Consider the following 27,914-nt stretch of genomic DNA (forward strand, 5'->3'; position numbering starts at 1 on the left):
CAGAGCCGCCATCATTTATTAAGATCAGACCAATGAAAATATTTAGTACAAAACAAAATCGGGTCCCTGATTTAAAAACCAAAAACATAAATAATATTTAAATTCATTGTCTTGGGGTCAGTCTGGGTCATTTGGTCTCGTTAGGCCAGAAAGCTCTGTTCTCTCATTAATCTAGCTATATCCAAACTGTCACACCAGCACCTGGGGGACTACAAGTCCCAACACATCCGCGCCTGCGAGCAATGCAGTAAGATAATCACGGGTAACATGCTGAACACATATATGGACACAAGGATACATACAGGGGTGGGATCTAGACAGGGAGACGGGGCAGACACGAACACCATAGCACTGTGATACAGCTATGGGCTGGATTCAGAGGTGGACGCACGGCTGAGGTGCTGTGGTCTGCATGTGGAGGAGCCACACTGCGCATCTGCCGCCATAGTCACCGCCTCACTGTGGTGTTAGCGACAAATGAGAACCAAAATGGTCCCAAAGAGCGTTCTCGCTGACTGACATGGAACAAAGACTTTATTATAACAATATTGCTTCATGGCTACTGGGGAATGTAAATCCGTGTTCAGGGAATAAATCACACGGAACCGGCAGAAACATGACGTTGCCTGTAGCAACCCTCTTCTCTCATACAGGGGCTGTCACTCCTGTGTTATATTGGGAATGTGACTTCTATGAAGGAAATGGAACACTTTGGTGGTTCTGGCACAATTGGCCGAGTCCGACCGGGAACTGCGGAACATTATGTCTGTAACTGAACCTGCTCCGCTAATTGCTGTCCACCGCAGGCTATTGCTGATATGGCTTTATCCATCCGCTGTTCCCTTGGTGGAAAAGGCCAACGCTGGCATTAATGTTCTTGGCGAGTATGGCTGACCCAAAGGCTTGGAAGGAGATAACCCACCGGCGGCAGTGGCTTCCTATGTATATCCCTGATCCACAGACCTATTTACACCACAGAACCCGCTCTCCGGAGTGTCGCAAGTGCTGAGCAGCATTAATAAGTGTTCTAATTTAGACGTAAGGCCGGTTGTAGCGAATCTTCCAGCGCCTGGAGCGAGCTTTGAAGATGAAGTACATGATAATTAGGAAGAGCGAGGAGGTGAGGTAGAGGACCACACACAGGCTCATGTCTATGTTGGAGAACCCAAGTCCCAGGAACCCAGCAGACTGGTTATGCTCCGGCTGCTTTGGGATTAATTTGTCCAGGAATTCTGGTTTCCGGATAGGACCGTCGCGGGGCTTATCTGGATGAGGGAGGAGGGTGCGGGCTTGTTGCGGACCGCCCTCCGCGGCATGCTGTGGGCTGCTAATGCTGGGATCGGCGTATTGAAAGGAGATCGCCTTGCTCCCGTAGTGCTGCTTCAGGAACGCCAGCACTTCCTGCTCATTCCAGTTGTGCAGCCCATTGGTCTCCTCGTGGCACGCGGAGCAAAGGTCAGGGGTCGGCCACTGCACTTTGGGGCTTTTGGGATCTTCGCTCTGGGCACCTATGTGGACACAGGAACATGGAGGGGGAGGTTAGCACATGATCTGGGCAACTGGTGGCACAAACAGTCCGAACCACGTATTGCTATCGCTCACATACCGGCCAGTCTCTGGTTCACCACGTTGTGTTTCTGCCACAGCCACAGCACAGCGTCGTCCATCGTTTTCACAGTCTCCACAGATGCTCTTGCCATCGTCTCAAAGTGCTGCGCACAGTCGCGGCAGCCGAAGAACTCCCTGATGTAGCGTCGCATGGTCTTCAGAACTGCTTGGGGGTCACCTTCAAACCCTATATAAATATATAGAAACATTATATCAGATGTCATCTCTTAGATATTTTCCCAAATCTGTCACTCTGTGACTGTGCGAATAACGCTGGGTGGAGTTATAGAGTGACAGATCGAGTAGCCTATCAAATAGCAAGAGAAGGAGATACCCATATGATGATCACACACACACACACTGCTGTATCTACAGTAACAACATACATACATGCTACATGTCACTGCCCATGTGATAATCAAACAGAATAGATGACAGGGAACATGCTGGAGGAGAGGAGCTGACACAGGTGAGGGACAGCCGGCTACTGGGATCAGTGTGTAGTTCTGTACTACAAATCATTCCATTCCCCACCACCATGCTGCTAGAGACTACAAATCCCGGCATGCTGTGCGGTGAAGGGCGACCTCTGATTGGCCGGATGCAGCTTGCCTATGGACTATGCATGCGAGATGAAGCTCAGCAGCAGCACTGTCCCCTGCTATGCAGCAGCAGCTATGAAGAGGGGTGAGCATTATCCCAAGTGATGCCCAATACTGAGCACTGCAGCCTCCCCCTGCTCTGTGCCTCCTCTTCTGCTGCCTGTAATGTACCTAAGCACTACTGATATATATAAATATATATTCTAGCACTACTGAGTCATAGAGTGACAGATTGGGCAGCCTATCAGCTGTGATGAGCGAGAGAAGATGTATCCCGAGCTCCTCCCCCCCTTGATCCCCCACTCTCCCCCCAGCAGCATCCCCCGTCATCTCTCAGCTCAGTCTATCCACAGCTATCTGCCCATTAGAGGGCCTAGAGCCGGCACCTATCATGGGCGGCATGCTGCCTGTGACCAGGTCTGAGTGGCCAGAAGCAAGTGACAGGTGGCGCCGCTCCCCGCTCGGCCATAAGTGCATGGAGGGGAAGCAGAGCACAGTGGCGTACAATACATTATAGTGCTTCATACCCCGCCTACACCACCCACAGTATCCCCGCACCCACCACATCACCCACACGAACCCCTAACCACCTTCCCCCACCCATAGCCCTTTGCACCCAACACTCACCCACGCAATAAATGCGTTCACAGGTTAAGGGGCGCAGCCGGACCGCCATGGTTAATATCGGTGGCTCAGGTATCCTGGCATACGCAGGAAATTCAGGCCACAAATCTCAGACGTATATATTTTTAGGGCTCTAACAGCAGGATACCCCAACTACAGCCGGACTATATGCTGGTCACCCCACAACGGGTGTATGGGCGATCCGCACACGCACTATAACGCGACGGGTTGCCTAGGGCGAGTGTAAGCAGCGACGTGCTGAATATAGTGCAATGGTCTGCAATCTGGGCAGCTGCGAGGCACCACAGAAACCTCATACCACGCCGGTCAGTGGGACACGCCTCAGGCAGCTCGTCTTCCACATAATGGCCTGGCACCGCGCCACTGCCCACTTTACCAATATCAATAATTAACTTTCTGGCAATGGTAATGTTTTGCTGCTCCTTATCAGGAGTGTGCGCGGGGAAGAGGAGCAGCGCAGAGGGATCAGGATTTCAGCATGAGGCATCAGTTACTACACAGACAAAATAGGTTCTGGAAGATGGGGAGATAGGGAGAGGATGTGGTGCTTTAATACCCTCTGCGGCATTAACCAGTGCAATGCTCTGCGGTAGGGGAACAATGCTGCATCGGCTCTGGCAGTCAGACCCTGAAGTGCCGCAACAGATATCTATATAGAGCGTGATTTACCTCATAACCCAGCCTCAGTACACCATGCAGTCCGAGATACCTCATAATCCAGCCTCAGTAAACCGTGCAGCGCGATATACCTCATACATCCAGCCTCAGTACACCATGCAGCGTGATATAACGCATACATCCAGCCTCCGTACACCGTGCAGCGTGATATACCGCATACATTCAGCCTCCGTACACCGTGATATACCTCATACACCCAGCCTCCGTACACCATGCAGCGTGAGATACCTCATACATCCAGCCTCAGTACACCATGCAGCGTGATATACCTCATACATCCAGCCTCAGTACACCGTGCAGTGTGAGATACCTCATACATCCAGCCTCAGTACACCATGCAGGGTGATATACCTCATACACCCAGCCTCAGTACACCATGCAGCGTGATATACCTCATACATCCAGCCTCAGTACACCATGCAGGGTGATATACCTCATACATCCAGCCTCAGTACACCATGCAGTGTGATATACCTCATACATCCAGCCTCAGTACACCGTGCAGCGTGATATACCTCATACATCCAGCCTCAGTACACCATGCAGGGTGATATACCTCATACATCCAGCCTCAGTACACCATGCAGTGTGATATACCTCATACATCCAGCCTCAGTACACCATGCAGTGTGATATACCTCATACATCCAGCCTCCGTACACCATGCAGCGTGATATACCTCATACATCCAGCCTCAGTACACCATGCAGCGTGAGATGCCTCGTACATCCAGCCTCAGCACACCATGCAGTGTGAGATACCTCATTCATCCAGCCTCATAAATAAGACGCCGGCTGAGATTAAATCTGATTAAATGCCAGGATTGAAAAAAAAAAAAAAGCTTCATACAATTTTGGAAACAAAATTAAAGCATCTAATGACTCCATTCCCAGACGCGCATTTCTCTGGTAAAGTCTCAGAGAATGAGGAGATTTATGAACTGCCGCAGTGTAATGAGAATACGCTGATTAAACTGTAAATGAGCGATTAATATGGAGCCTGTCCTCATACACATGCCGCTCGCAGGGAACACAAAAGCAGGGAGAGAGAGAGACTTTTTAATCCCCCGCCGGTCATTGTGGCCAATTGAAAATCCTGTGTCGCCTGTGGACTACCGACCGCGGAAGCAGCCATTTTGTTGACGAGAATTGTAGACCACGTCTTCTGGCATCACAAAATGGCTGCCTCTGCTGTGCACTTGACAAAGACTCAATCGTGCGATGGGTTACTTGTGAGTGTGCGGGCTACGTTTATAAAATAACGGCGACACACAAGAACCATTCCGAATGGGCCCCACTTGCGGGAAGCACCTCTCCAGCGTCACCCCATACAACCAGCCCCTGGCCGGCGCCGGGGAAGGAGTTAAGAGACAAATGGCTCATTTTGTTTTTTTCTTGGCTAAGTCCCCGGATGAATCTTCTGGGAACATCTGCCGCGTATCAGCGCGTAATCCTCCTTCCCTCCTTCCTCACCAAGTGCGGCGATTCTGCTTCACCCTAATCTCTAAAGTGGACAATAGCCATTAAAGCCCTACCTGGCGCTGGGGATTAGAGCTGCCTGCTTTTTACTCCATGGGATTTGCAACAAGATATAAGGAGAGGGGGAAAAAAAACCTTCCCAAGATATAATCCAGCAGACTCCAAGTGACCCAATTCTTTCAGCATAACAAGAGACTATCAGCTGTGCTGGGATGGGGCGAGCAGAGCAGGGTCACACGTCCCTATCACCCACTACTACTACTAATCCCCCGCAACAGGCCAGTCACTGCGCAATATGCCCGGCAACACGTTCTACGCCACAGGAGCCCCCGGATATATGTGGCAGCTCGTTCATATAAAGCACGCGGCACTGAGATACCCCTCCTGCCCGGAGACAGTATTCATGTACTGATGTTCCCAGAAGAAGTCTACCTACAGCCAATTACAGGGCGGTATGGAGAGCAGGGGCCAGGCAGCCGGCCAATTGCAGGGCAGTAGGGAGAGTGGCGACCGGGGCTGCTGGCCAATTACAGGGCGGTACAGAGAGCAGGGGCTGGGCAGCCGGCCAATTGCAGAGCAGTAAGGAGAGTGTCGGCCGGGGCCGCTGGCTGATTACCGGGCGGTACAGAGAGCAGCCTCCAGGCCACCGGCCAATTACAGGGCTGTTATAGGTCGGTACAACAAGCAGCCTCCGGGCCGCCAAGTGCGCTGTCTGTACATAGTTACTTATCACTGGCCATTTCTTATTTGAAGCATTTTATGGTCCATAGTTAGTACATAGCTCTGGAACTACCGGCGGCGTCCCAGCTCTAGGGTTAATCTCAGACCATTGCCCATTCAATGCCAAGCATTACAGTGGCAGGTGGGCGTAGCAAACCAGACGTCAGCGCCCAGAGTATAGCAACCATGCGCCTGTCTCACACACGGTCACATACAGGTATTACACGGACAGTATTACACGGACATTACCGGTGTTTGCCAAGGCACTGGGCTGAGTGGCGGCCTGGACGGTCAGACTGTGGAACAACTTCCATAGCGAGCACGGGTATCCCCTGAGCTGCGGCCGGCTCCCCTGGCATCCGACCCACTCAATGCGGTTAGTGAGGAAGATTCCGGAGATCTGAAGAACAGAACAAAAACATATCTGGAAAGCAGCAAACTAATCAATGGGACAGGCGCGGGCTGGGTATACATGTAGGAGACTGATGCCCATCTTATGTCTGGGTACCGGTGACATCACTGAGGCATGGCGCGGGCTGGGTATACATGTAGGAGACTGATGCCCATCTTATGTCTGGGTACCGGTGACATCACTGAGGCATGGCGCGGGCTGGGTATACACGTAGGAGACTGATGCCCATCTTATGTCTGGGTACCGGTGACATCACTGAGGCATGGCGCGGGCTGGGTATACATGTAGGAGACTGATGCCCATCTTATGTCTGGGTACCGGTGACATCACTGAGGCATGGCGCGGGCTGGGTATACATGTAGGAGACTGATGCCCATCTTATGTCTGGGTACCGGTGACATCACTGAGGCATGGCATGGGCTAGGTATACATGTAGGAGACTGATGCCCATCTCTTGTCTGGGTACCGGTGACATCACTGAGGCATGGCGCGGGCTGGGTATACATGTAGGAGACTGATGCCCATCTCTTGTCTGGGTACCGGTGACATCACTGAGGCATGGCACGGGCTGGGTATACATGTAGGAGACTGATGCCCATCTCATGTCTGGGTACCGGTGACATCACTGAGGCATGGCGCGGGCTGGGTATACATGTAGGAGACTGATGCCCATCTCTTGTCTGGGTACCGGTGACATCACTGAGGCATGGCACGGGCTGGGTATACATGTAGGAGACTGATGCCCATCTTATGTCTGGGTACCGGTGACATCACTGAGGCATGGCACGGGCTGGGTATACATGTAGGAGACTGATGCCCATCTTATGTCTGGGTACCGGTGACATCACTGAGGCATGGCGCGGGCTGGGTATACATGTAGGAGACTGATGCCCATCTTATGTCTGGGTACCGGTGACATCACTGAGGCATGGCGCGGGCTGGGTATACATGTAGGAGACTGATGCCCATCTCATGTCTGGGTACCGGTGACATCACTGAGGCATGGCACGGGCTGGGTATACATGTAGGAGACTGATGCCCATCTCATGTCTGGGTACCGGTGACATCACTGAGGCATGGCACGGGCTAGGTATACATGTAGGAGACTGATGCCCATCTTATGTCTGGGTACCGGTGACATCACTGAGGCATGGCACGGGCTAGGTATACATGTAGGAGACTGATGCCCATCTTATGTCTGGGTACCGGTGACATCACTGAGGCATGGCACGGGCTGGGTATACATGTAGGAGACTGATGCCCATCTTATGTCTGGGTACCGGTGACATCACTGAGGCATGGCGCGGGCTGGGTATACATGTAGGAGACTGATGCCCATCTCATGTCTGGGTACCGGTGACATCACTGAGGCATGGCGCGGGCTAGGTATACATGTAGGAGACTGATGCCCATCTTATGTCTGGGTACCGGTGACATCACTGAGGCATGGCACGGGCTGGGTATACATGTAGGAGACTGATGCCCATCTCATGTCTGGGTACCGGTGACATCACTGAGGCATGGCACGGGCTAGGTATACATGTAGGAGACTGATGCCCATCTTATGTCTGGGTACCGGTGACATCACTGAGGCATGGCACGGGCTAGGTATACATGTAGGAGACTGATGCCCATCTTATGTCTGGGTACCGGTGACATCACTGAGGCATGGCACGGGCTGGGTATACATGTAGGAGACTGATGCCCATCTCATGTCTGGGTACCGGTGACATCACTGAGGCATGGCACGGGCTGGGTATACATGTAGGAGACTGATGCCCATCTCATGTCTGGGTACCGGTGACATCACTGAGGCATGGCACGGGCTGGGTATACATGTAGGAGACTGATGCCCATCTCATGTCTGGGTACCGGTGACATCACTGAGGCATGGCGCGGGCTGGGTATACATGTAGGAGACTGATGCCCATCTTATGTCTGGGTACCGGTGACATCACTGAGGCATGGCGCGGGCTGGGTATACATGTAGGAGACTGATGCCCATCTTATGTCTGGGTACCGGTGACATCACTGAGGCATGGCGCGGGCTAGGTATACATGTAGGAGACTGATGCCCATCTTATGTCTGGGTACCGGTGACATCACTGAGGCATGGCACGGGCTAGGTATACATGTAGGAGACTGATGCCCATCTTATGTCTGGGTACCGGTGACATCACTGAGGCATGGCACGGGCTGGGTATACATGTAGGAGACTGATGCCCATCTTATGTCTGGGTACCGGTGACATCACTGAGGCATGGCGCGGGCTGGGTATACATGTAGGAGACTGATGCCCATCTTATGTCTGGGTACCGGTGACATCACTGAGGCATGGCACGGGCTGGGTATACATGTAGGAGACTGATGCCCATCTTATGTCTGGGTACCGGTGACATCACTGAGGCATGGCGCGGGCTAGGTATACATGTAGGAGACTGATGCCCATCTTATGTCTGGGTACCGGTGACATCACTGAGGCATGGCGCGGGCTGGGTATACATGTAGGAGACTGATGCCCATCTTATGTCTGGGTACCGGTGACATCACTGAGGCATGGCGCGGGCTGGGTATACATGTAGGAGACTGATGCCCATCTTATGTCTGGGTACCGGTGACATCACTGAGGCATGGCGCGGGCTGGGTATACATGTAGGAGACTGATGCCCATCTTATGTCTGGGTACCGGTGACATCACTGAGACATGGCGCGGGCTGGGTATACATGTAGGAGACTGATGCCCATCTTATGTCTGGGTACCGGTGACATCACTGAGGCATGGCACAGGCTGGGTATACATGTAGGAGACTGATGCCCATCTTATGTCTGGGTACCGGTGACATCACTGAGGCATGGCGCGGGCTGGGTATACATGTAGGAGACTGATGCCCATCTTATGTCTGGGTACCGGTGACATCACTGAGACATGGCGCGGGCTGGGTATACATGTAGGAGACTGATGCCCATCTTATGTCTGGGTACCGGTGACATCACTGAGGCATGGCACGGGCTGGGTATACATGTAGGAGACTGATGCCCATCTTATGTCTGGGTACCGGTGACATCACTGAGGCATGGCACGGGCCGGGTATACATGTAGGAGACTGATGCCCATCTTATGTCTGGGTACCGGTGACATCACTGAGGCATGGCACAGGCTGGGTATACATGTAGGAGACTGATGCCCATCTTATGTCTGGGTACCGGTGACATCACTGAGGCATGGCACGGGCTGGGTATACATGTAGGAGACTGATGCCCATCTCTTGTCTGGGTACCGGTGAAATCACTGAGGCATGGCGCGGGCTGGGTATACATGTAGGAGACTGATGCCCATCTTATGTCTGGGTACCGGTGACATCACTGAGGCATGGCACGGGCTGGGTATACATGTAGGAGACTGATGCCCATCTCATGTCTGGGTAGCGGTGACATCACTGAGGCATGGCACGGGCTGGGTATACATGTAGGAGACTGATGCCCATCTCTTGTCTGGGTACCGGTGACATCACTGAGGCATGGCGCGGGCTAGGTATACATGTAGGAGACTGATGCCCATCTTATGTCTGGGTACCGGTGACATCACTGAGGCATGGCGCGGGCTGGGTATACATGTAGGAGACTGATGCCCATCTTATGTCTGGGTACCGGTGACATCACTAAGGCATGGCGCGGGCTGGGTATACATGTAGGAGACTGATGCCCATCTTATGTCTGGGTACCGGTGACATCACTGAGGCATGGCACGGGCTAGGTATACATGTAGGAGACTGATGCCCATCTTATGTCTGGGTACCGGTGACATCACTGAGGCATGGCGCGGGCTGGGTATACATGTAGGAGACTGATGCCCATCTTATGTCTGGGTACCGGTGACATCACTGAGGCATGGCGCGGGCTGGGTATACATGTAGGAGACTGATGCCCATCTTATGTCTGGGTACCGGTGACATCACTGAGACATGGCGCGGGCTGGGTATACATGTAGGAGACTGATGCCCATCTTATGTCTGGGTACCGGTGACATCACTGAGGCATGGCACGGGCTAGGTATACATGTAGGAGACTGATGCCCATCTTATGTCTGGGTAGCGGTGACATCACTGAGGCATGGCGCGGGCTAGGTATACATGTAGGAGACTGATGCCCATCTTATGTCTGGGTACCGGTGACATCACTGAGGCATGGCACGGGCTAGGTATACATGTAGGAGACTGATGCCCATCTTATGTCTGGGTACCGGTGACATCACTGAGGCATGGCACAGGCTGGGTATACATGTAGGAGACTGATGCCCATCTTATGTCTGGGTACCGGTGACATCACTGAGGCATGGTACGGGCTAGGTATACATGTAGGAGACTGATGCCCATCTTATGTCTGGGTACCGGTGACATCACTGAGGCATGGCACGGGCTGGGTATACATGTTGGAGACTGATGCCCATCTTATGTCTGGGTACCGGTGACATCACTGAGGCATGGCACAGGCTGGGTATACATGTAGGAGACTGATGCTCATCTTATGTCTGGGTACCGGTGACATCACTGAGGCATGGCAAGGGGTGGGTATACATGTAGGAGACTGATGCCCATCTTATGTCTGGGTACCGGTGACATCACTGAGGCATGGCACGGGCTGGGTATACATGTAGGAGACTGATGCCCATCTCATGTCTGGGTACCGGTGACATCACTGAGGCATGGCACAGGCTGGGTATACATGTAGGAGACTGATGCCCATCTTATGTCTGGGTACCGGTGACATCACTGAGGCATGGCACGGGCTAGGTATACATGTAGGAGACTGATGCCCATCTTATGGCTGGGTACCGGTGACATCACTGAGGCATGGCACGGGCTGGGTATACATGTAGGAGACTGATGCCCATCTTATGTCTGGGTACCGGTGACATCACTGAGGCATGGCGCGGGCTGGGTATACATGTAGGAGACTGATGCCCATCTTATGTCTGGGTACCGGTGACATCACTGAGGCATGGCACGGGCTAGGTATACATGTAGGAGACTGATGCCCATCTTATGGCTGGGTACCGGTGACATCACTGAGGCATGGCACGGGCTGGGTATACATGTAGGAGACTGATGCCCATCTTATGTCTGGGTACCGGTGACATCACTGAGGCATGGCACGGGCTGGGTATACATGTGGCGCGGATGGCCGATAGCCAAGTGTGTGTGTGGGCGGGGGTATTTCCTGACAGACACATCGTTACTCACCTGCATTTTGTTGTTGACCAGATCCAAGATGGCGTCATAAGGGATTTTGTCCAGAGGCATACTGACCAGCCACTCCTGCAGCGTTTCCAGCAACTTCACCACATGGGGGCGCCCTGGGAACAACTGGAGCAGAGAGGGGGAGTCTGGGGTCACTCACAGCGGACAGAACAGTAGTATATAACGGTACCATTAGTAATGGGGACACAGGGTCTACGCAGCGACTTGCGGCTCTCACCTCTAACAGCGCACATCCCGAAACACCAAATGCATTATATGGCACCAATTACAGGGAGTGCAATTATGTTCTGAGATGCAATCATCAGGACATACATTATTGGATGAGAACAGGTTACTGACCGGGCCTCCATGTCCTCCTCATAGTACAGCTTAATGCGACAATTCTACCCCTCAGCGCAGCGAGGGGCAGTAGCTGGTATTCCACACAACACAAGGGGCAGCAGGCGACCTAATCTGGTGTTCATCTATGCGGGGAACATGCCAATACAAAGCATGCGGCAGCAGGGGGGCAGATCATGGCGCAGCGAGGGGTAGAAGCCGGTATTCCGCTACATAGCGCAGCGAGGGGTAGAAGCCGGTATTCCGCTACATGGCGCAGCGAGGGGTAGAAGCCGGTATTCCGCTACATGGCGCAGCGAGGGGTAGAAGCCGGTATTCCGCTACATGACACAGCGAGGGGTAGAAGCCGGTATTCCGCTACATGGCGCAGCGAGGGGTAGAAGCCGGTATTCCGCTACATGACACAGTGAGGGGTAGAAGCCGTTATTCCGCTACATGGCGCAGCGAGGGGTAGAAGCCGGTATTCCGCTACATGGCGCAGCGAGGGGTAGAAGCCGGTATTCCGCTATATGACACAGCGAGGGGTAGAAGCCGGTATTCCCAGACACACAGCGCAGCGAGGGGTAGAAGCCGGAATTCCGCTACATGGCGCAGCGAGGGGTAGAAGCCGGTATTCCCGGACACACGGCGCAGCGAGGGGTAGAAGCCGGTATTCCACTACATGGCGCAGCAAGGGGTAGAAGCCGGTATTCCGCAACATGGTGCAGCGAGGGGTAGAAGCCGGTATTCCGCTATATGGTGCAGCGAGGGGTAGAAGCCGGTATTCCGCTACATGACACAGCGAGGGGTAGAAGCCGGTATTCCGCTACATGGCGCAGCGAGGGGTAGAAGCCGGTATTCCGCTACATGGTGCAGCGAGGGGTAGAAGCCAGTATTCTGCTACATGGCGCAGCGAGGGGTAGAAGCCGGAATTCCGCTATATGACACAGCGACGGGTAGAAGCCGGTATTCCCAGACACACAGCGCAGCGAGGGGTAGAAGCCGGAATTCCGCTATATGACACAGCGAGGGGTAGAAGCCGGTATTCCCAGACACACAGCGCAGCGAGGGGTAGAAGCCGGAATTCCGCTACATGGCGCAGCGAGGGGTAGAAGCCGGTATTCCCGGACACACGGCGCAGCGAGGGGTAGAAGCCGGTATTCCACTACATGGCGCAGCAAGGGGTAGAAGCCGGTATTCCGCTACATGGTGCAGCGAGGGGTAGAAGCCAGTATTCTGCTACATGGCGCAGCAAGGGGTAGAAGCCGGAATTCCGCTATATGACACAGCGAGGGGTAGAAGCCAGAATTCTGCTACATGACGCAGCGAGATAATGGGTAGCAGACACCACAGCCTCCTTCATCTGCTGGAACCATTTGATCAGCTAAATGAGGACATTGAGACTTATCTGCCTGAAGCATTAGTGCGCGGCCCCATCACCAGAATGCAGATAATATGACAGAGATTAGCACTACACTTTCTGCAAGGAATGGGGACACGCACAGATTCCGGATCTCCTCCTCCCATTGGGCGAGGATATGTTAGGAGAAAGCTCGTCCAGTCGCTCACAGTCGGCACCAGGGATAACAGCAGGATCTCACCTAAGACCGTGCCGGCGCTAGCTGCTATAGTGACATCTATAGGTCTGACCTACAGAGACAAGAGGACAAAGTGCTTCCCCTGCAGCTCCATCATTATCAATATCAGGAACCTAATAAGGTATAGATATATCGGTACTTGTTACCTAGAACGGCGCAGACGATTTTGACCCTAGGCATCGCAAGGAAAAAAATTTCGTCGGTCGCATCGCATGCGGCCAAAAAATCGCATGCGATGCGACCGACGCGATTTTACATAGGGAACAATGTTAAATGGCCCACAGACCCCAAATAGCCACCCTGAAGTGTGAAATGGCCCCCCAATTGTTAACGCCACCCCACGATCAACATCAACCCGAAGCGTGGCGAATGCAGCGAGCCCGCGAGGGGCGGCGGTACGCGTCCTCCGACCTTTTCATACCCCCACTATCCACGTCAGCGTGGAGTTGAGAACAGAAAGTGTGGCGAGCGCAGCGAGCCACCGAGCCCGAATCGTGGCGAGCGCAGCGAGGGGACGCGGATACCTTCACAGGTATCCGCGTCCCCTCGCGGGCTTCACAGGTATCCGCGTCCCCTCGCGGGCTTCACAGGTATCCACGTCCCCTCGCCACGCTTCGGGCTCGGTGGCTCGCTGCGCTCGTCACGCTTTCTATTCTCAACTCCACGCCGACGTGGATAGTGGGGGTATGAAAAGGTCGGAGGACGCGTACCGCCGCCCCTCACTTCAGGGTGGCCATTTGGGGTCTGTGGGCCATTTAACATTGTTCCTTATGTAAAATTGGGCCATTTAACATTGTTCCCTATGTAAATCGCGGTAATCGCGTCGGTCGCATCGCATGCGTTTTTTTGGCCGCATGCGATGCGACCGACACGATTTACCTTTTACCATTCATTTCTATGTGAAATTGCGGGCATCGCATCGGTCGCATCGCATGCCATTATAATGGCATGCGATGTACATGCGATGCCCGCGATGGGCGCCCTTCTAGGTAAAAAGTACCGATATATCTATAGCTATAGAATACAGTGCTGCAGTACCGACTGTGACAGATAGGTGGAGGCAGGGAGCAGCTGCTTCTAGAGCCTATTGTTACGGAATGGGATCATTCGTCAGACTGCATTTAGGTCTACAGTCATTAGGTCGACCCCACTAGGTCGACTGGCAGGAAGGTCGACCTGACTTAAGGTCGACATGGGCCAATGTCGACATGACTTAAGGTCGACATGGGCCAATGTCGACATGACTTAAGGTCGAATTTGCATAAAGGTCGACATGAGGAAGGTCGACTGGTCATAAGGTCGACATGGGTTTTTCACTGTTTTTTGATCCGAATGACGACACAGTCGACATGGACACAGTTGGCAATGAGAATCGGACCCTCGCATCGCTCGCAATGCTTCGGGCACGGTGCCTCGCTGCGCTCGGCACACTATTTTATTCTCCCACCACGCCCTAGTGGATGGTAGGGCATGAAATACCGCCTGCCGGCACATGTCGGCTCAAAAAACAGTGAAAAACCCATGTCGACCTTATGACCAGTCGACCTTCCTCATGTCGACCTTTATGCAAATTCGACCTTAAGTCATGTCGACCTTCCTGACAGTCGACCTAGTGGGGTCGACCTAATGACTGTAGACCTAAATATAGTCTGACGAATGACCGCATCCCTATTACAATATACCTCCTCGATGTAATGGACAAACTACAGTCAGAAGTCTACATTAAAGTATTTGCTAACTAATTAATCAGGGATGGCTGGGACTTGTAGTTGCCCATTAGATGGTTAGTCACAGATCACCTTGTTCTGCAGGAAGTGGCCCCTGGCAGCCTGTATTCTGCTAAGCTCCCTCCATGATCTAATGACCCAGTAAGCCCTGTCCTGGCCGACTTGTGGCCCCAGCGAGTGGCTCAGACACCTGGGATCTGCTATAACCTGATCCAGGCCGGCGTGTGGCAGTATTGTATCTGTGCAACATGATGGCACCGCATCCGTATACATGTAGCGCACGGCGCACCCCCCCCCCAATACACCGAAATGAGCATTATTAACCCACATCGCTGTGGCTCCTATGCCGACACTGCTTTGCCGACACACGTACCTTGTACAGGATGGTAACGAAATCCTTGAAGGTTTTCAGCTTTTCTCCCTCCAGTGTGTGATGTGTGGCCAGCTCCACGCGCAGGAGGTAGTGTAATCCAGACTCTAGGTCCGCCGTGTACAGCCTGGACCTAGACCACGAGAACACAACTAGGTGACGACTGGCGGCCATGTTACTGACTTACTAACCAGCCGGGATACCGCGGACAGGTGCTGATCTATAACACGTGATCTATGTAGGATTACGGGGCCCATCTATCAAACAATATCTCCGATACCTGCTGTGATCCCCCTACCCCCACCCGCACCCCCCAACGGTTTCTATCTGACGCATCCTGAGCTACCGCAGTGTCCAGGCATGAGCTACAGATCGAAGATGTAGTTCCGGTAGGTTCCCAGCTGTGCATGCGAGAAGCCCTGGCAGCGCACTCAGCACATTGTGGGGACAATGAGGGGTGTGATAATGGGCACCTATATTTGGTGCATGTTACCAATCACTATTCCCAGCCGTGTTCTGTCCCAGAGTCCTTACTTATCATAGTCCTTCCAGGGCACCTCCTTCTCCTCGTCCGACTTAGCGAGTCCTGGTTGTGGCGCAGGGTGTGTTCCCGCCTTTCTCCGTACGTTGGGGAGGGACTTCAGGTGGGAGGAGATCACCGAGCGCAGAGGTTTCACACTGTATGGATGGCGGGTATACAGAACATATAGGATTACTTACTTATTATTTAGTTTCTTATATAGCGCAGCATATTCCATAGCGCTTTACAATTGGATACAACAGTAATAGATACAAACCGACAGAGGTAGGAGGGCCCTGCTCGCATGCTACAATCCATAGGGATAATAGGAGGGATACATAAGGATAGAATTCCATAGCATGGCAGTCCCATCAGATTACAAGACAGTCCTGATGGGATGCAAATAGATATAAATGCTACTGGAGGTTGTGTGGGGGGTCCTGAATATGATAGGCTGCCTGAAGAGGTGAGTTTTCAGGGAACGCTTGAAAGTTTGGAGGCTACAGGAGAGTCTCCGTGAGCATGGAAGGGCATTCCATAGGGTGGGAGCAGCCCGACAGTAATCCTGCAAGTGTAAGTGGGAGCGAGTAATGAGTGTGGATGAGAGACGCAGATCTTGAGCAGAGCGGAGAGGTCGGGGGGGGGGGGGGGGGGGTATATTGTGAGATAATTGAAGAGATATAAGTCGGTGTAGTCAGAGTGATGGCTTTGTATGCAAGTATAAGTATGTTATATTGAATGTGGTAATATACAGGCAACCAATGGAGGGACTGACAGAGCGGATCAGCAGACGATTAGCGTCTAGCCAGGAAGATCAGCCTAGCAGCAGCATTTAGAATGGATTGTAGCGGTGAGAGTCTTTTGTAGGAAGACCGGTAAGGAGGCCATTGCAATAGTCAATGAGTGATTATATTCCCATGCACAGGACAGGCCTGAGCCTAATAAACCAATGGGATCTCCCATAATGGACGAGACATTATCCCCTGATTGGACCACTTCCCTCCCGCGGCTGTGTCCGTTCCACTGCCTACAGGGAGGCGGATTTGTGCAGGTCCTGCGGGAAGCACAGCAGCGACAGATGCTTCCTGGCTGCACTATAGTGACTTATGGTAATAAGCCCCAGAAGTACAGGTCTCCCCACACTCTCCCCGACACAGACATACATATAGATTTATCTAAGACAACCAGTCCTACTTCTAGAACAAGGACAGTGATTAATGATCCAGGTCAGGGAGATCACGGAGAGCCCTGGTCCCAGATTCCGCTCACATCCAAACTGTCGGAGGCTGGGAACCGTCATCAGGACATACATCCTCCAGCCCGTGAGCTACATACGTGTACGTGCTATAGGTCAGCGGCTGGGAACCGTCATCAGGACATACATCCTCCAGCCCGTGAGCTACATACGTGTACGTGCTATAGGTCAGCGGCTGGGAACCGCCATCAGGACATACATCCTCCAGCCCGTGAGCTACATACGTGTACATGCTATAGGTCAGAGGCTAGGAACCGCCATCAGGACATACATCCTCCAGCCCGTGAGCTACATACGTGTACGTGCTATAGGTCAGAGGCTGGGAACCTTCATCAGGACATACATCCTCAAGCCCGTGAGCTACATACGTGTACGTGCTATAGGTCAGAGGCTGGGAACCTTCATCAGGACATACATCCTCAAGCCCGTGAGCTACATACGTGTACGTGCTATAGGTCAGAGGCTGGGAACCGCCATCAGGACATACATCCTCCAGCCCGTGAGCTACATACATGTACATGCTATAGATCACGGCTGGGAAACGCCATCAGGACATACAACCTCCAGCCCGTGAGCTAAATACATGTACATGCTATAGGTCAGCGGCTGGGAACCGCCATCAGGACATGAATCCTCCAGCCCGTGAGCTACATACGTATACGTGCTGTAGATCAGAGGCTGGGAACCTTCATCAGGACATACATCCTCAAGCCCGTGAGCTACATACGTGTACGTGCTATAGGTCAGAGGCTGGGAACCTTCATCAGGACATACATCCTCCAGCCTGTGAGCTACATATGTGTACGTGCTATAGGTCAGCGGCTGGGAACCGCCATCAGGACATACATCCTCCAGCCCGTGAGCTACATACGTGTACGTGCTATAGGTCAGAGGCTGGGAACCGCTATCAGGACATACATCCTCCAGCCCGTGAGCTACATACGTATACGTGCTATAGGTCAGCGGCTGGGAACCATCATCAGGACATACATCCTCCAGCCCCTGAGCTACATACGTGTACGTGCTATAGGTCAGCTGCTGGGAACAGTCATCAGGACATACATCCTCCAGCCCGTGAGCTACATACGTGTACGTGCTATAGGTCAGCGGCTGGGAACCGCTATCAGGACATACATCCTCCAGCCCGTGAGCTACATACGTGTACGTGCTATAGGTCAGCGGCTGGGAACCGCTATCAGGACATACATCCTCCAGCCCGTGAGCTACATACGTGTACGTGCTATATGTCAGAGGCTGGGAACCGTCATCAGGACATACATCCTCCAGCCCGTGAGCTACATACGTGTACGTGCTGTAGATCAGAGGCTGGGAACCTTCATCAGGACATACATCCTCCAGCCCGTGAGCTACATACGTGTACGTGCTATAGGTCAGCGGCTGGGAACCGTCATCAGGACATACATCCTCCAGCCCGTGAGCTACATACGTGTACGTGCTATAGGTCAGCTGCTGGGAACAGTCATCAGGACATACATCCTCCAGCCCGTGAGCTACATACGTGTACGTGCTATAGGTCAGCGGCTGGGAACCGCTATCAGGACATACATCCTCCAGCCCGTGAGCTACATACGTGTACGTGCTGTATGTCAGAGGCTGGGAACCGTCATAAGGACATACATCCTCCAGCCCGTGAGCTACATACGTGTACGTGCTGTAGATCAGAGGCTGGGAACTGTCATCAGGACATACATCCTCCAGCCCGTGAGCTACATACGTGTACGTGCTGTAGATCAGAGGCTGGGAACCTTCATCAGGACATACAACCTCCAGCCCGTGAGCTACATACATGTACGTGCTATAGGTCAGAGGCTGGTAACCTTCATCAGGACATACATCCTCCAGCCCGTGAGCTACATACGTGTACGTGCTATATAATCATCCTATTACACCAGGGCTCCTAATACATCCCCTGTGCACCTACCAGCACTCAGCTACTTACATATTAATTAGACCATGTGTAGTGTTGGGGTAGATCAGGTAACAGGACGGAACGGACACAATCCCGAGTTTTTCCAAGGCGGCCTTATCGGAATTCAGCGCTCTCCGCACCACAATGTTCTCATACAGAATCAGATCTAGCATCACCTGGAGGAAGAGACCGCAGCGTGAGAGATGAGCAATCTGTGGGGAGAACAGCGCTGCAGGACCGCGTATAACCGGAGCTTCTGCACTTACCAGAACCCTATGTGCAGCTCATTACACTCCACCCTATACCACATATCTAATATTACAAATCCCCAACCGTGGGCCTGACCTGCCTGATAATTGGGGAGGTGGGGAGACATGGGCCTGACCTCGGTGATAATTGGGGGAGTGGGAGAAAAATAAATAAATAAAAAAAATCGCAAAAACAGAATGGAGAACGCACCTCTCGCCCAATGTACGACTCCTCGCTCTCGAAGATAATCGCTGTGTAATAAGTCTGTGTCTGGTGGAAGAGAGCGGCGACGTCACTGAGGCTGGAAAGGGAGGGGACACGTCAGGGTAGAATATGTATAAAATGTTGTGGAATCGGTACATCTGTCAGATCAGACTTAGGTCTACAGTCATTAGGTCGACCCCGGAAGGTCAACTGGCCCCAGGGTCGACAAGGGTCAAGGGTCGACAAGGGTCTAGGTCGACAAGGGTCTAGGTCGACATGGGTCTAGGTCGACATGGGTCTAGGTCGACATGGGTCTAGGTCGACATGGGTCTAGGTCGACATGGGTCTAGGTCGACATGGGTCTAGGTCGACATGGGTCTAGGTCGACATGGGTCTAGGTCGACATGGGTTTTTCACTGGGTTTTTTTTTTTTGCCCCGAATGTCGACACAGTCGATATGGACACAGTTGGAGTTGAACCGCAGCAGCTCGCAATGCTTCTGGCACTATTTTATTCTCCCGCCACGCCCTAGTGGATGGTAGGGCATGAAATACCGCCTGTCGGCACATGTCGGCTCAAAAAAAAAAAAAAACTGTGAAAAACTCACGTCGACCTAGAACCATGTCGACCTAGACCCACGTCGACCTTGGGGCCAGTCGACCTTCCAGGGTCGACCTATTGACTGTCGACCCAAGTGTGGTCTGACAGATGACTGTTTCCCAATATTATATACACACACACAGGAGATGGTCCAATATACATTGTGATCCTACAGAAAGCAGATCAGCAGCTCACCTGATTGGCTGGAAGGACGGAAGGGCCGGGGGCCTGTGCTCTGTGGGCGAGGCCTGCAGGTAATCTATAATCACATGTCGGACCGTCTGTACTTCCCGGTCAGTATCTGCTGTAATAGGATGAGAGGAGGGCGTTATTTTACCTCCCTGCTCCGATTTAGTGTCCCCGGCCTCTGGATACTCGGCCCCCTCCCCCCGGGTACAAGACAACAGTCATCTGCACCAGCGCAGAGTCACCACATACATGAAGGATATAATCCCCCAGACTGAACGACAACGCGTTTCACATTGTCACTGCTGTTGGCGCCTAACATCTGGCTATCCTGAATTCACGACATGTTGGAGCGCATGCATTACACTAATAATAGTAATTACCTTTGTAGTTTTCACCTTGCGCAATCTCCTTGGTAAACGCGCTGAAGAACTGAGAACAGAACACTGTATATTAGAACACGCAAAGATATACTGCAATAGGCCCAATGTGTAATAGACTATTCAGGGGCAGCCGTGACCGGGGTGTAACCTGGTCACACAACACCCCCCCCCCCCCCCCCCACCCCAACATCTCCATATGTCACATATTGTATACAGACATTTCTAAGCCGTACAGCGAACGCCTTATATACAAGTGCAGCGCCTGATGACGCACACACAGTCCCTGTCACGCTACCATGTACTTCCCTAGGTCACGTGTAACAAACCACATTTGCCTGCAGCAGCAACCAGGGCGTGCCAGCAACTACTGCGACCCATTCCCAGAAGCTATTTGCATATGTAAATGAGATCACCTGCACACAGAATGTAATTGTGCATTATTGCTAACAGTTGCCATTGCTTTATGGACACATTAAAAGCAGGACAGGTTTTCAGTATTTCCCTGAGTGAGACTATAGGAGATAACGAAAAGGGTTCAACTAGTTATGATGAAGTGAATCCTTAGCTATGGGCCTGTTAGGGGTCAGACAGGTAGAGGACCATCGCGCACAGCGCTTAGTGCGTTGCGCTCACAGCACCTACCCGGAAGGTTGGATAGAACTGGACGCCGTAATCCTTGCAGATCAGGGTGTTCTCCTCGTCTGCGCAGTTTAACGCGCCAATCTTTATTACCGGATGCCAGTCTAAGGGAGGAAACATCAGGAGAGGTTATAGAGTAACATACGTGTGTCACGGATTATCATCATGTCAGTAGCAGTCTCCGGTTACTGTGCTAATACCCAAATGTCCTATTACAGGCCGTGAACGCGGCATCAGATATCCCGCGCAATAAACACCTCTATACGGAGAACCATGGCCTGTGTTACTCTATAGGGGCAGCTAATGCTCATCTATGGTGTAACCGGAACCGCAGAGCTCACACACACACACACACACACACACACACACACACACACACACACACACACACACAGGTTGAGTATCCCTTATCCAAAATGCTCAGGACCGGAAAAATTTTGGATAACGGATTATTCCATATTTTGGAATATTTTTATATTTCAACGAGGGATCTTGCATTTATGTTGTATAAGCAAATAATCAAACACATCCGATACACAGAAAGAGATTTTATTTGTGCATGAAACAAGGTTTTAAAACATGAAACAAAGTTTGTGTTCTGAGACACTGAATTGAATGCCAAGCTACCATTTTCTTGAAAATATTTATCGTGTTATATATCTCCCCCCCCCCCCAAAAAAAGAGATGGATTTTGGAGATGGATATTTGGATAAGACACATATAAAGAGATATGCACAGATAGATAGATATCTACACACACACACACACACACACACACACACTTGTGGGACCATTACCCACCCAGTAACACAGACATCCCATTCATAGAGACCCCCCCCCCCCCAGGCATGCACGGGCAGGCTGACAGCAGCTGAGGGGCCGGCCGTTGCAGCAGATGAGCAGACTGCAGGTACCGGGGAGGACAGATGGGAGACCATTGAACTGCAGACAAAGGATGTAACCGACTATTCTGTGGCACAAACAGAGCGGGGGCGGCTGGGGGATGCGCGGACCCTCCCAATGTCACTGATATATGTTCTGCAATGTTAATGCTGCCTGACAATAGCCACCTGTGTCTGCCCGCGGGTCAGTGTGCCAGCTGGGGGACAGGCGGAAACAGATACGATATGGTCAAAATAACCAACCGCAGGGATGATGCAAACGCTGCACAGGGTAAGGTCAGGACAAGCGGCATCTCTTCTGCACTGCGCCTGTGTATGCGAATGAGCCCCCTAAAAGTCTCATACAGCAGGTAACAGGTCCGAATGGGGGTGGATCATTGGACGATCATTAGAAAAACTCTGGTCAACATTTTCATTGCCATGCTGACATATTGCTTGTGTCGGGTTTATGTCACCATTGACCCGTCATCCATATACTGTACGTGTTAATGAGGAGCGCTTTATGGCCACGACTGCCCATTGCTTCTCTGGCTGGGAGGCTTGGGCAATGTCCACAGAAGAATCATATATAAGTTGCTTCCTGATCACTGCCATATGTCTCTGGAAGTCTGCCCCGGCTACACCAGAAACATATACTATACAAGCGTAGATAAAATAACTAAGATGTGACTGCGCCATTCCAGCGCACAATCAGGACAGTGCGGTGTTACAGGCCCCTGCTGTGCATGTCAGCCTGGTGACATCACAGCATTCAGATGGGTGAGAACAGGGAATCCTATTGGCCAGCGTTTGCCATGCCTGGGAACCTGCCATCCGGCCAGCAACATGTACAGGCTGGAACCTGACCCGGGTCCTGGCAGCGTGCGGGGAACTCAGCCGGCTGTGCTAATGCCTTAATGACAGCTCTGGTTAATGACACGTTACTAAAAGAGCAATCTCCAAGCCGCCGGATAACGCTGTTTACTTAGAGCGAGAAGTGCGCCTGAGGCCCAGGTGACGCCGCCCACAGGTAATATATACCGTATACAGAACACTGCCTGGCTGATAACACCTTGCAGATCCCACTAATCATCCATTATTAACCACAGCAAAGCGGAAAGAGCCCAGCACAGCACAGATTAATGCATCACGCTGAGGGCTGTGGTAACCGGTGTACATGGAGGACAATGGGACTGCGCCCACTACTGGGCGCTGGTAACAATGGCAGAGCGATGTGGTAACAGGTGTACATAGAGGACAATGGGACTGCGCCCCCTACTGGGCGTTGGGAGCAATGGCAGAGCGATGTGGTAACAGGTGAGGACAATGGGACTGCGCCCCCTACTGGGCACTGGGAGCAATGGCAGAGGGCTGCGGTAACAGGTGTACATAAGGGACAATGGGACTTCGCCCCCTACTGGGCACTGGGTGAAATTGCAGAGTAATATGGTAATGGGTGGACATGGAGGACAAGGGGACTTGCCCCCTACTGGGCAATGGGTGCAATTGCAGAGTAATGTGGTAACAGGTGTACATGGAGGACAATGGGACTGCGCCCCCTACTGGGCACTGGGAGCAATGGCAGAGGGCTGCGGTAACAGGTGTACATGGAGGACAATGGGACTGCGCCCCCTACTGGGCACTGGGTGCAATGGCAGAGCGATGTGGTAACAGGTGTACATGGAGGACAAGGGGATTGCACCCCCTACTGGGCGCTGGGAGCAATGACAGAGCGATGTGGTAACAGGTGTACATGGAGGACAAGGGGATTGCACCCCCTACTGGGCGCTGGGAGCAATGACAGAGTGATGTGGTAACAGGTGTACATAGAGGACAATGGGACTGCGCCCCCTACTGGGCGCAATGGTAGAGCAATGCGATAACAGGTGTACATGGAGGACTACGCCCCCTACTGGGCGCAATGGCAGAGCGCTGCGGTAACAGGTGTACATGGAGGACTACGCCCCCTACTGGGCGCTGGGAGCAATGGCAGAGCGCTGCGGTAACAGGTGTACATGGAGGACTACGCCCCCTACTGGGCGCTGGGTGCAATGGCAGCGCGCTGCAGTAACAGGTTACATGGAGGACAAGGGGACTGCGCCCCCTACTGGGCGCTGGGAGCAATGGCAGAACGCTGCGGTAACAGGTGTACATGGAGGATAAGGGGACTGCACCCCCTACTGGCCCCTGGGAGCAATGGTAAGGCGCTACGGTAACAGGTGTACATGGAGGACAAGGGGACTGCGCCCCCTACTGGGCGCTGGGAGCAATGGCAGATCGCTGCGGTAATAGGTGTACATGGAGGACAATGGGACTTTGGTGGCACATATAATTGCTGCAGTCCTCAGGGAACCCAGCAGTGCATGTTTTCCATAGCTCCTTGTTGGAGCACATGATAACATATCCTCAGCTGGTGTAGACTATTTCCTATGTGATTCTATAAGGAGACCTGGAAAAAAACGCACTGTTAGGGTGCCCAAGACTCCCTAAAGCTGCTTACATGTAGCTGTATTTCCAACCTCTGTGGAGCAGGTTTTCTGCATCACCTCACATATAATACCTCTGGGAACCTGCTCTGTACAGGGGGCATCCTACCACACCTCGGGGAACCTGGTATGTACAGGAGGCATCAGCCAGACATCTGAGGCACACTGCCACACCTCAGGGAACCTGCTCTGTACAGGGGGCATCAGCCAAGGTCTGGGGCACACTGCCACACCTCAGGTAACCTGCTCTGTACAGGTGGCATCAGCCAAGGTCTGGGGCACACTGCCACACCTCAGGGAACCTGCTCTATACAGGGGGCATCCTACCACACCTCGGGGAACCTGGTATGTACAGGAGGCATCAGCCAGACATCCGAGGCACACCGCCACACCTCAGGGAACCTGCTCTGTACAGGGGGCATCAGCCAAGGTCCCGGGCACACTGCCACACCTCGGGGAACCTGCTCTGTACAAGGGGCATCCTACCACACCTCGGGGAACCTGGTATGTACAGGAGGCATCAGCCAGACATCCGAGGCACACCGCCACACCTCAGGGAACCTGCTCTGTACAGGGGGCATCAGCCAAGGTCTGGGGCACACTGCCACACCTCAGGTAACCTGTTCTGTACAGGTGGCATTTGCCAAGGTCTGGGGCACACTGCCACACCTTGGGGAACCTGCTCTGTACAGGGGGCATCAGCTAGGCATCATGGGCACACTGCCACACCTCGGGGAAGCTGGTCTGCACAGGAGGCATCAGCCAGGGTCAGGGGCACATTTTGGGAGCCCAGAACCCTCTGACCCAAAAACAGGAGGCATCAGGTGCTATAACGGTTGCCAGTAAGGACTGTCTGCGCCATCACCCAGTGAAACTTCCCATTTACTGGCTCCTGGTTTTTCAAGTTCATCAGGTTGGACAAATCTCAACGAGCACACGTCAGCCCACACACTGCTACACGGGCAATGCCCTGGGCACCAGATGGCACCTGATGGAAGATATTGGGTATTATAGTGCTCAATGTGACCCCACTACATAGCCCAGGACAACGCCTCTGCCCCCACTGTACATAATGGGGAGATGTACCAAACCTCGGAGAGAGCGAAAGCACCAACCAGCGCCTGTCATCGATCATACACAGCCAGTTACATGTCCGTCCCCCCCCCATTGTACAGAATGTCAGGCCCCCAGTCGGGTGGGTGTGGATCAGTTGGTCACCAGCAAGTTGTTAGACAGTCATTAGATCGACACCACTAGGTCGACATGTGTCTAGGTTGACAGGGTCATTAGGTCATGTACAGTGTCAGTCGTGCCCGCCCCCCCCCCATTGTACAGTATGACAGTACCCCCTCCCCTGTATACAGTATTGACAGCTCCCTCTCCCCTGTGTAAAGTATTGCAGTCCACCATGTACAGTATGGCAAGCGGCCTGTCCCCCCTTGTGTACAGTGTGGCAACCGGCCTGTCCCCCCCTTGTGTACAGTGTGGCAGTCCCCCCCCCCCCTTGTGTACAGTGTGGCAGTCCCCCCCCCCCTTGTGTACAGCGTGGCAGTCCCCCCCCCCCTTGTGTACAGCGTGGCAGTCCCCCCCCCCTTGTGTACAGCGTGGCAGTCCCCCCCCCCCCTTGTGTACAGCGTGGCAGTCCCCCCCCCCCTTGTGTACAGCGTGGCAGTCCCCCCCCCCCCTTGTGTACAGCGTGGCAGTCCCCCCCCCCCTTGTGTACAGCGTGGCAGTCCCCCCCCCCTTGTGTACAGTGTGGCAGGTCCCCCCCCCCTTGTGTACAGTGTGGCAGGTCCCCCCCCCTTGTGTACAGTGTGGCAGGTCCCCCCCCCCCTTGTGTACAGTGTGGCAGGTCCCCCCCCCTTGTGTACAGTGTGGCAGGTCCCCCCCCCTTGTGTACAGTGTGGCAGGTCCCCCCCCCTTGTGTACAGTGTGGCAGGTCCCCCCCTTGTGTACAGTGTGGCAGTCGTCCCCCCCTTGTGTACAGTGTGGCAGTCGTCCCCCCCCCCTTGTGTACAGTGTGGCAGTCGTCCCCCCCCCCCTTGTGTACAGTGTGGCAGGTCCCCCCCTTGTGTACAGTGTGGCAGGTCCCCCCCTTGTGTACAGTGTGGCAGTCCCCCCCTTGTGTATAGTGTGGCAGTCCCGCCCATGTGTACAGTGTGGCAGTCCCCCCCTTGTGTACAGTGTGGCAGTCCCCCCTTGTGTACAGTGTGGCAGTCCCCCCCTTGTGTACAGTGTGGCAGTCCCCCCTTGTGTACAGTGTGGCAGTCCCCCCTTGTGTACAGTGTGGCAGTCCCGCCCATGTGTACAGTGTGGCAGTCCCCCCCTTGTGTATAGTGTGGCAGTCCCGCCCATGTGTACAGTGTGGCAGTCCCCCCCTTGTGTACAGTGTGGCAGTCCCCCCTTGTGTACAGTGTGGCAGGTCCCACCCTTGTGTACAGTGTGGCAGTCCCCCCCTTGTGTATAGTGTGGCAGTCCCGCCCATGTGTACAGTGTGGCAGTCCCCCCCTTGTGTATAGTGTGGCAGTCCCGCCCATGTGTACAGTGTGGCAGTCCCCCCCTTGTGTACAGTGTGGCAGTCCCCCCTTGTGTACAGTGTGGCAGGTCCCCCCTTGTGTACAGTGTGGCAGTCCCCCCTTGTGTACAGTGTGGCAGTCCCCCCTTGTGTACAGTGTGGCAGTCCCCCCTTGTGTATAGTGTGGCAGTCCCCCCTTGTGTACAGTGTGGCAGTCCCCCCCCCTTGTGTACAGTGTGGCAGTCCCCCCCCCCTTGTGTACAGTGTGGCAGTCCCCCCTTGTGTACAGGACTCCCCCCTGGTGCTCTCACCCTGCACGTCGGACCCCAGCAGCCTCCAGGTGGGGGCATAGTGGATGCAGTGGCCGCACCAGGAGGAGTAGAACTCCAGCAACCAGACGGAGGATGAGTTGTACAGGGAGCCGCTCACCGAGCTCCGATCCAGCACTGAGATCCCCGCGTCTTGCGGCCCGTACAGCGACGTCTCGCCCGCCATCAGCGCCCTGACCCCGGCCAGGAGCAGCAGCAGCGCCGCCCGCATCACCGGAGCCCCGCAACGTGCGGCCATAGCTACCGGTCCAGCGGCGGCCTCTCTCTCCCCGTGACGTCACGGCACGGAAGGCGGGGCTACGCACGGACGGTCAGAGGGAGGG

At 53.5% G+C, this 27,914-nt stretch overlaps 1 protein-coding gene across 1 annotated transcript; it reads right to left on the minus strand.

The window, feature by feature from the left end:
• On the minus strand, positions 1-27,914 carry QSOX2 (quiescin sulfhydryl oxidase 2). The gene is made up of 12 exons (XM_083161126.1): positions 27,574-27,914; positions 21,384-21,484; positions 20,742-20,790; positions 20,368-20,476; positions 19,579-19,669; positions 19,150-19,295; positions 15,949-16,092; positions 15,418-15,547; positions 11,384-11,506; positions 5,981-6,131; positions 1,607-1,795; positions 1-1,508 (listed from the first exon to the last, which is right to left on the minus strand). The coding sequence occupies exons 1-12, from the start codon at positions 27,827-27,829 to the stop codon at positions 1,033-1,035; spliced, it is 1,965 nt and encodes a 654-aa protein (XP_083017252.1). The 5' UTR covers positions 27,830-27,914; the 3' UTR covers positions 1-1,032.

The sequence above is a fragment of the Crinia signifera genome, chromosome 9 (assembly GCF_055691185.1).
Source record: "Crinia signifera chromosome 9, ASM5569118v1, whole genome shotgun sequence".
NCBI lineage: Eukaryota > Metazoa > Chordata > Amphibia > Anura > Myobatrachidae > Crinia > Crinia signifera.

Coding starts and splice junctions, on each gene's coding strand:
- QSOX2 (XM_083161126.1), bottom strand. CDS start 27,829: ATGGCCGCACGTTGCGGGGCTCCGGTGATGCGGGCGGCGCTGCTGCTG. Junction 16,093..19,149: donor ACACATGGTCTAATTAATAT/GTAAGTAGCTGA, acceptor CCATCCATACAG/TGTGAAACCTCTGCGCTCGG. Junction 15,548..15,948: donor CCCTGGAAGGACTATGATAA/GTAAGGACTCTG, acceptor CTCGTGGTCTAG/GTCCAGGCTGTACACGGCGG.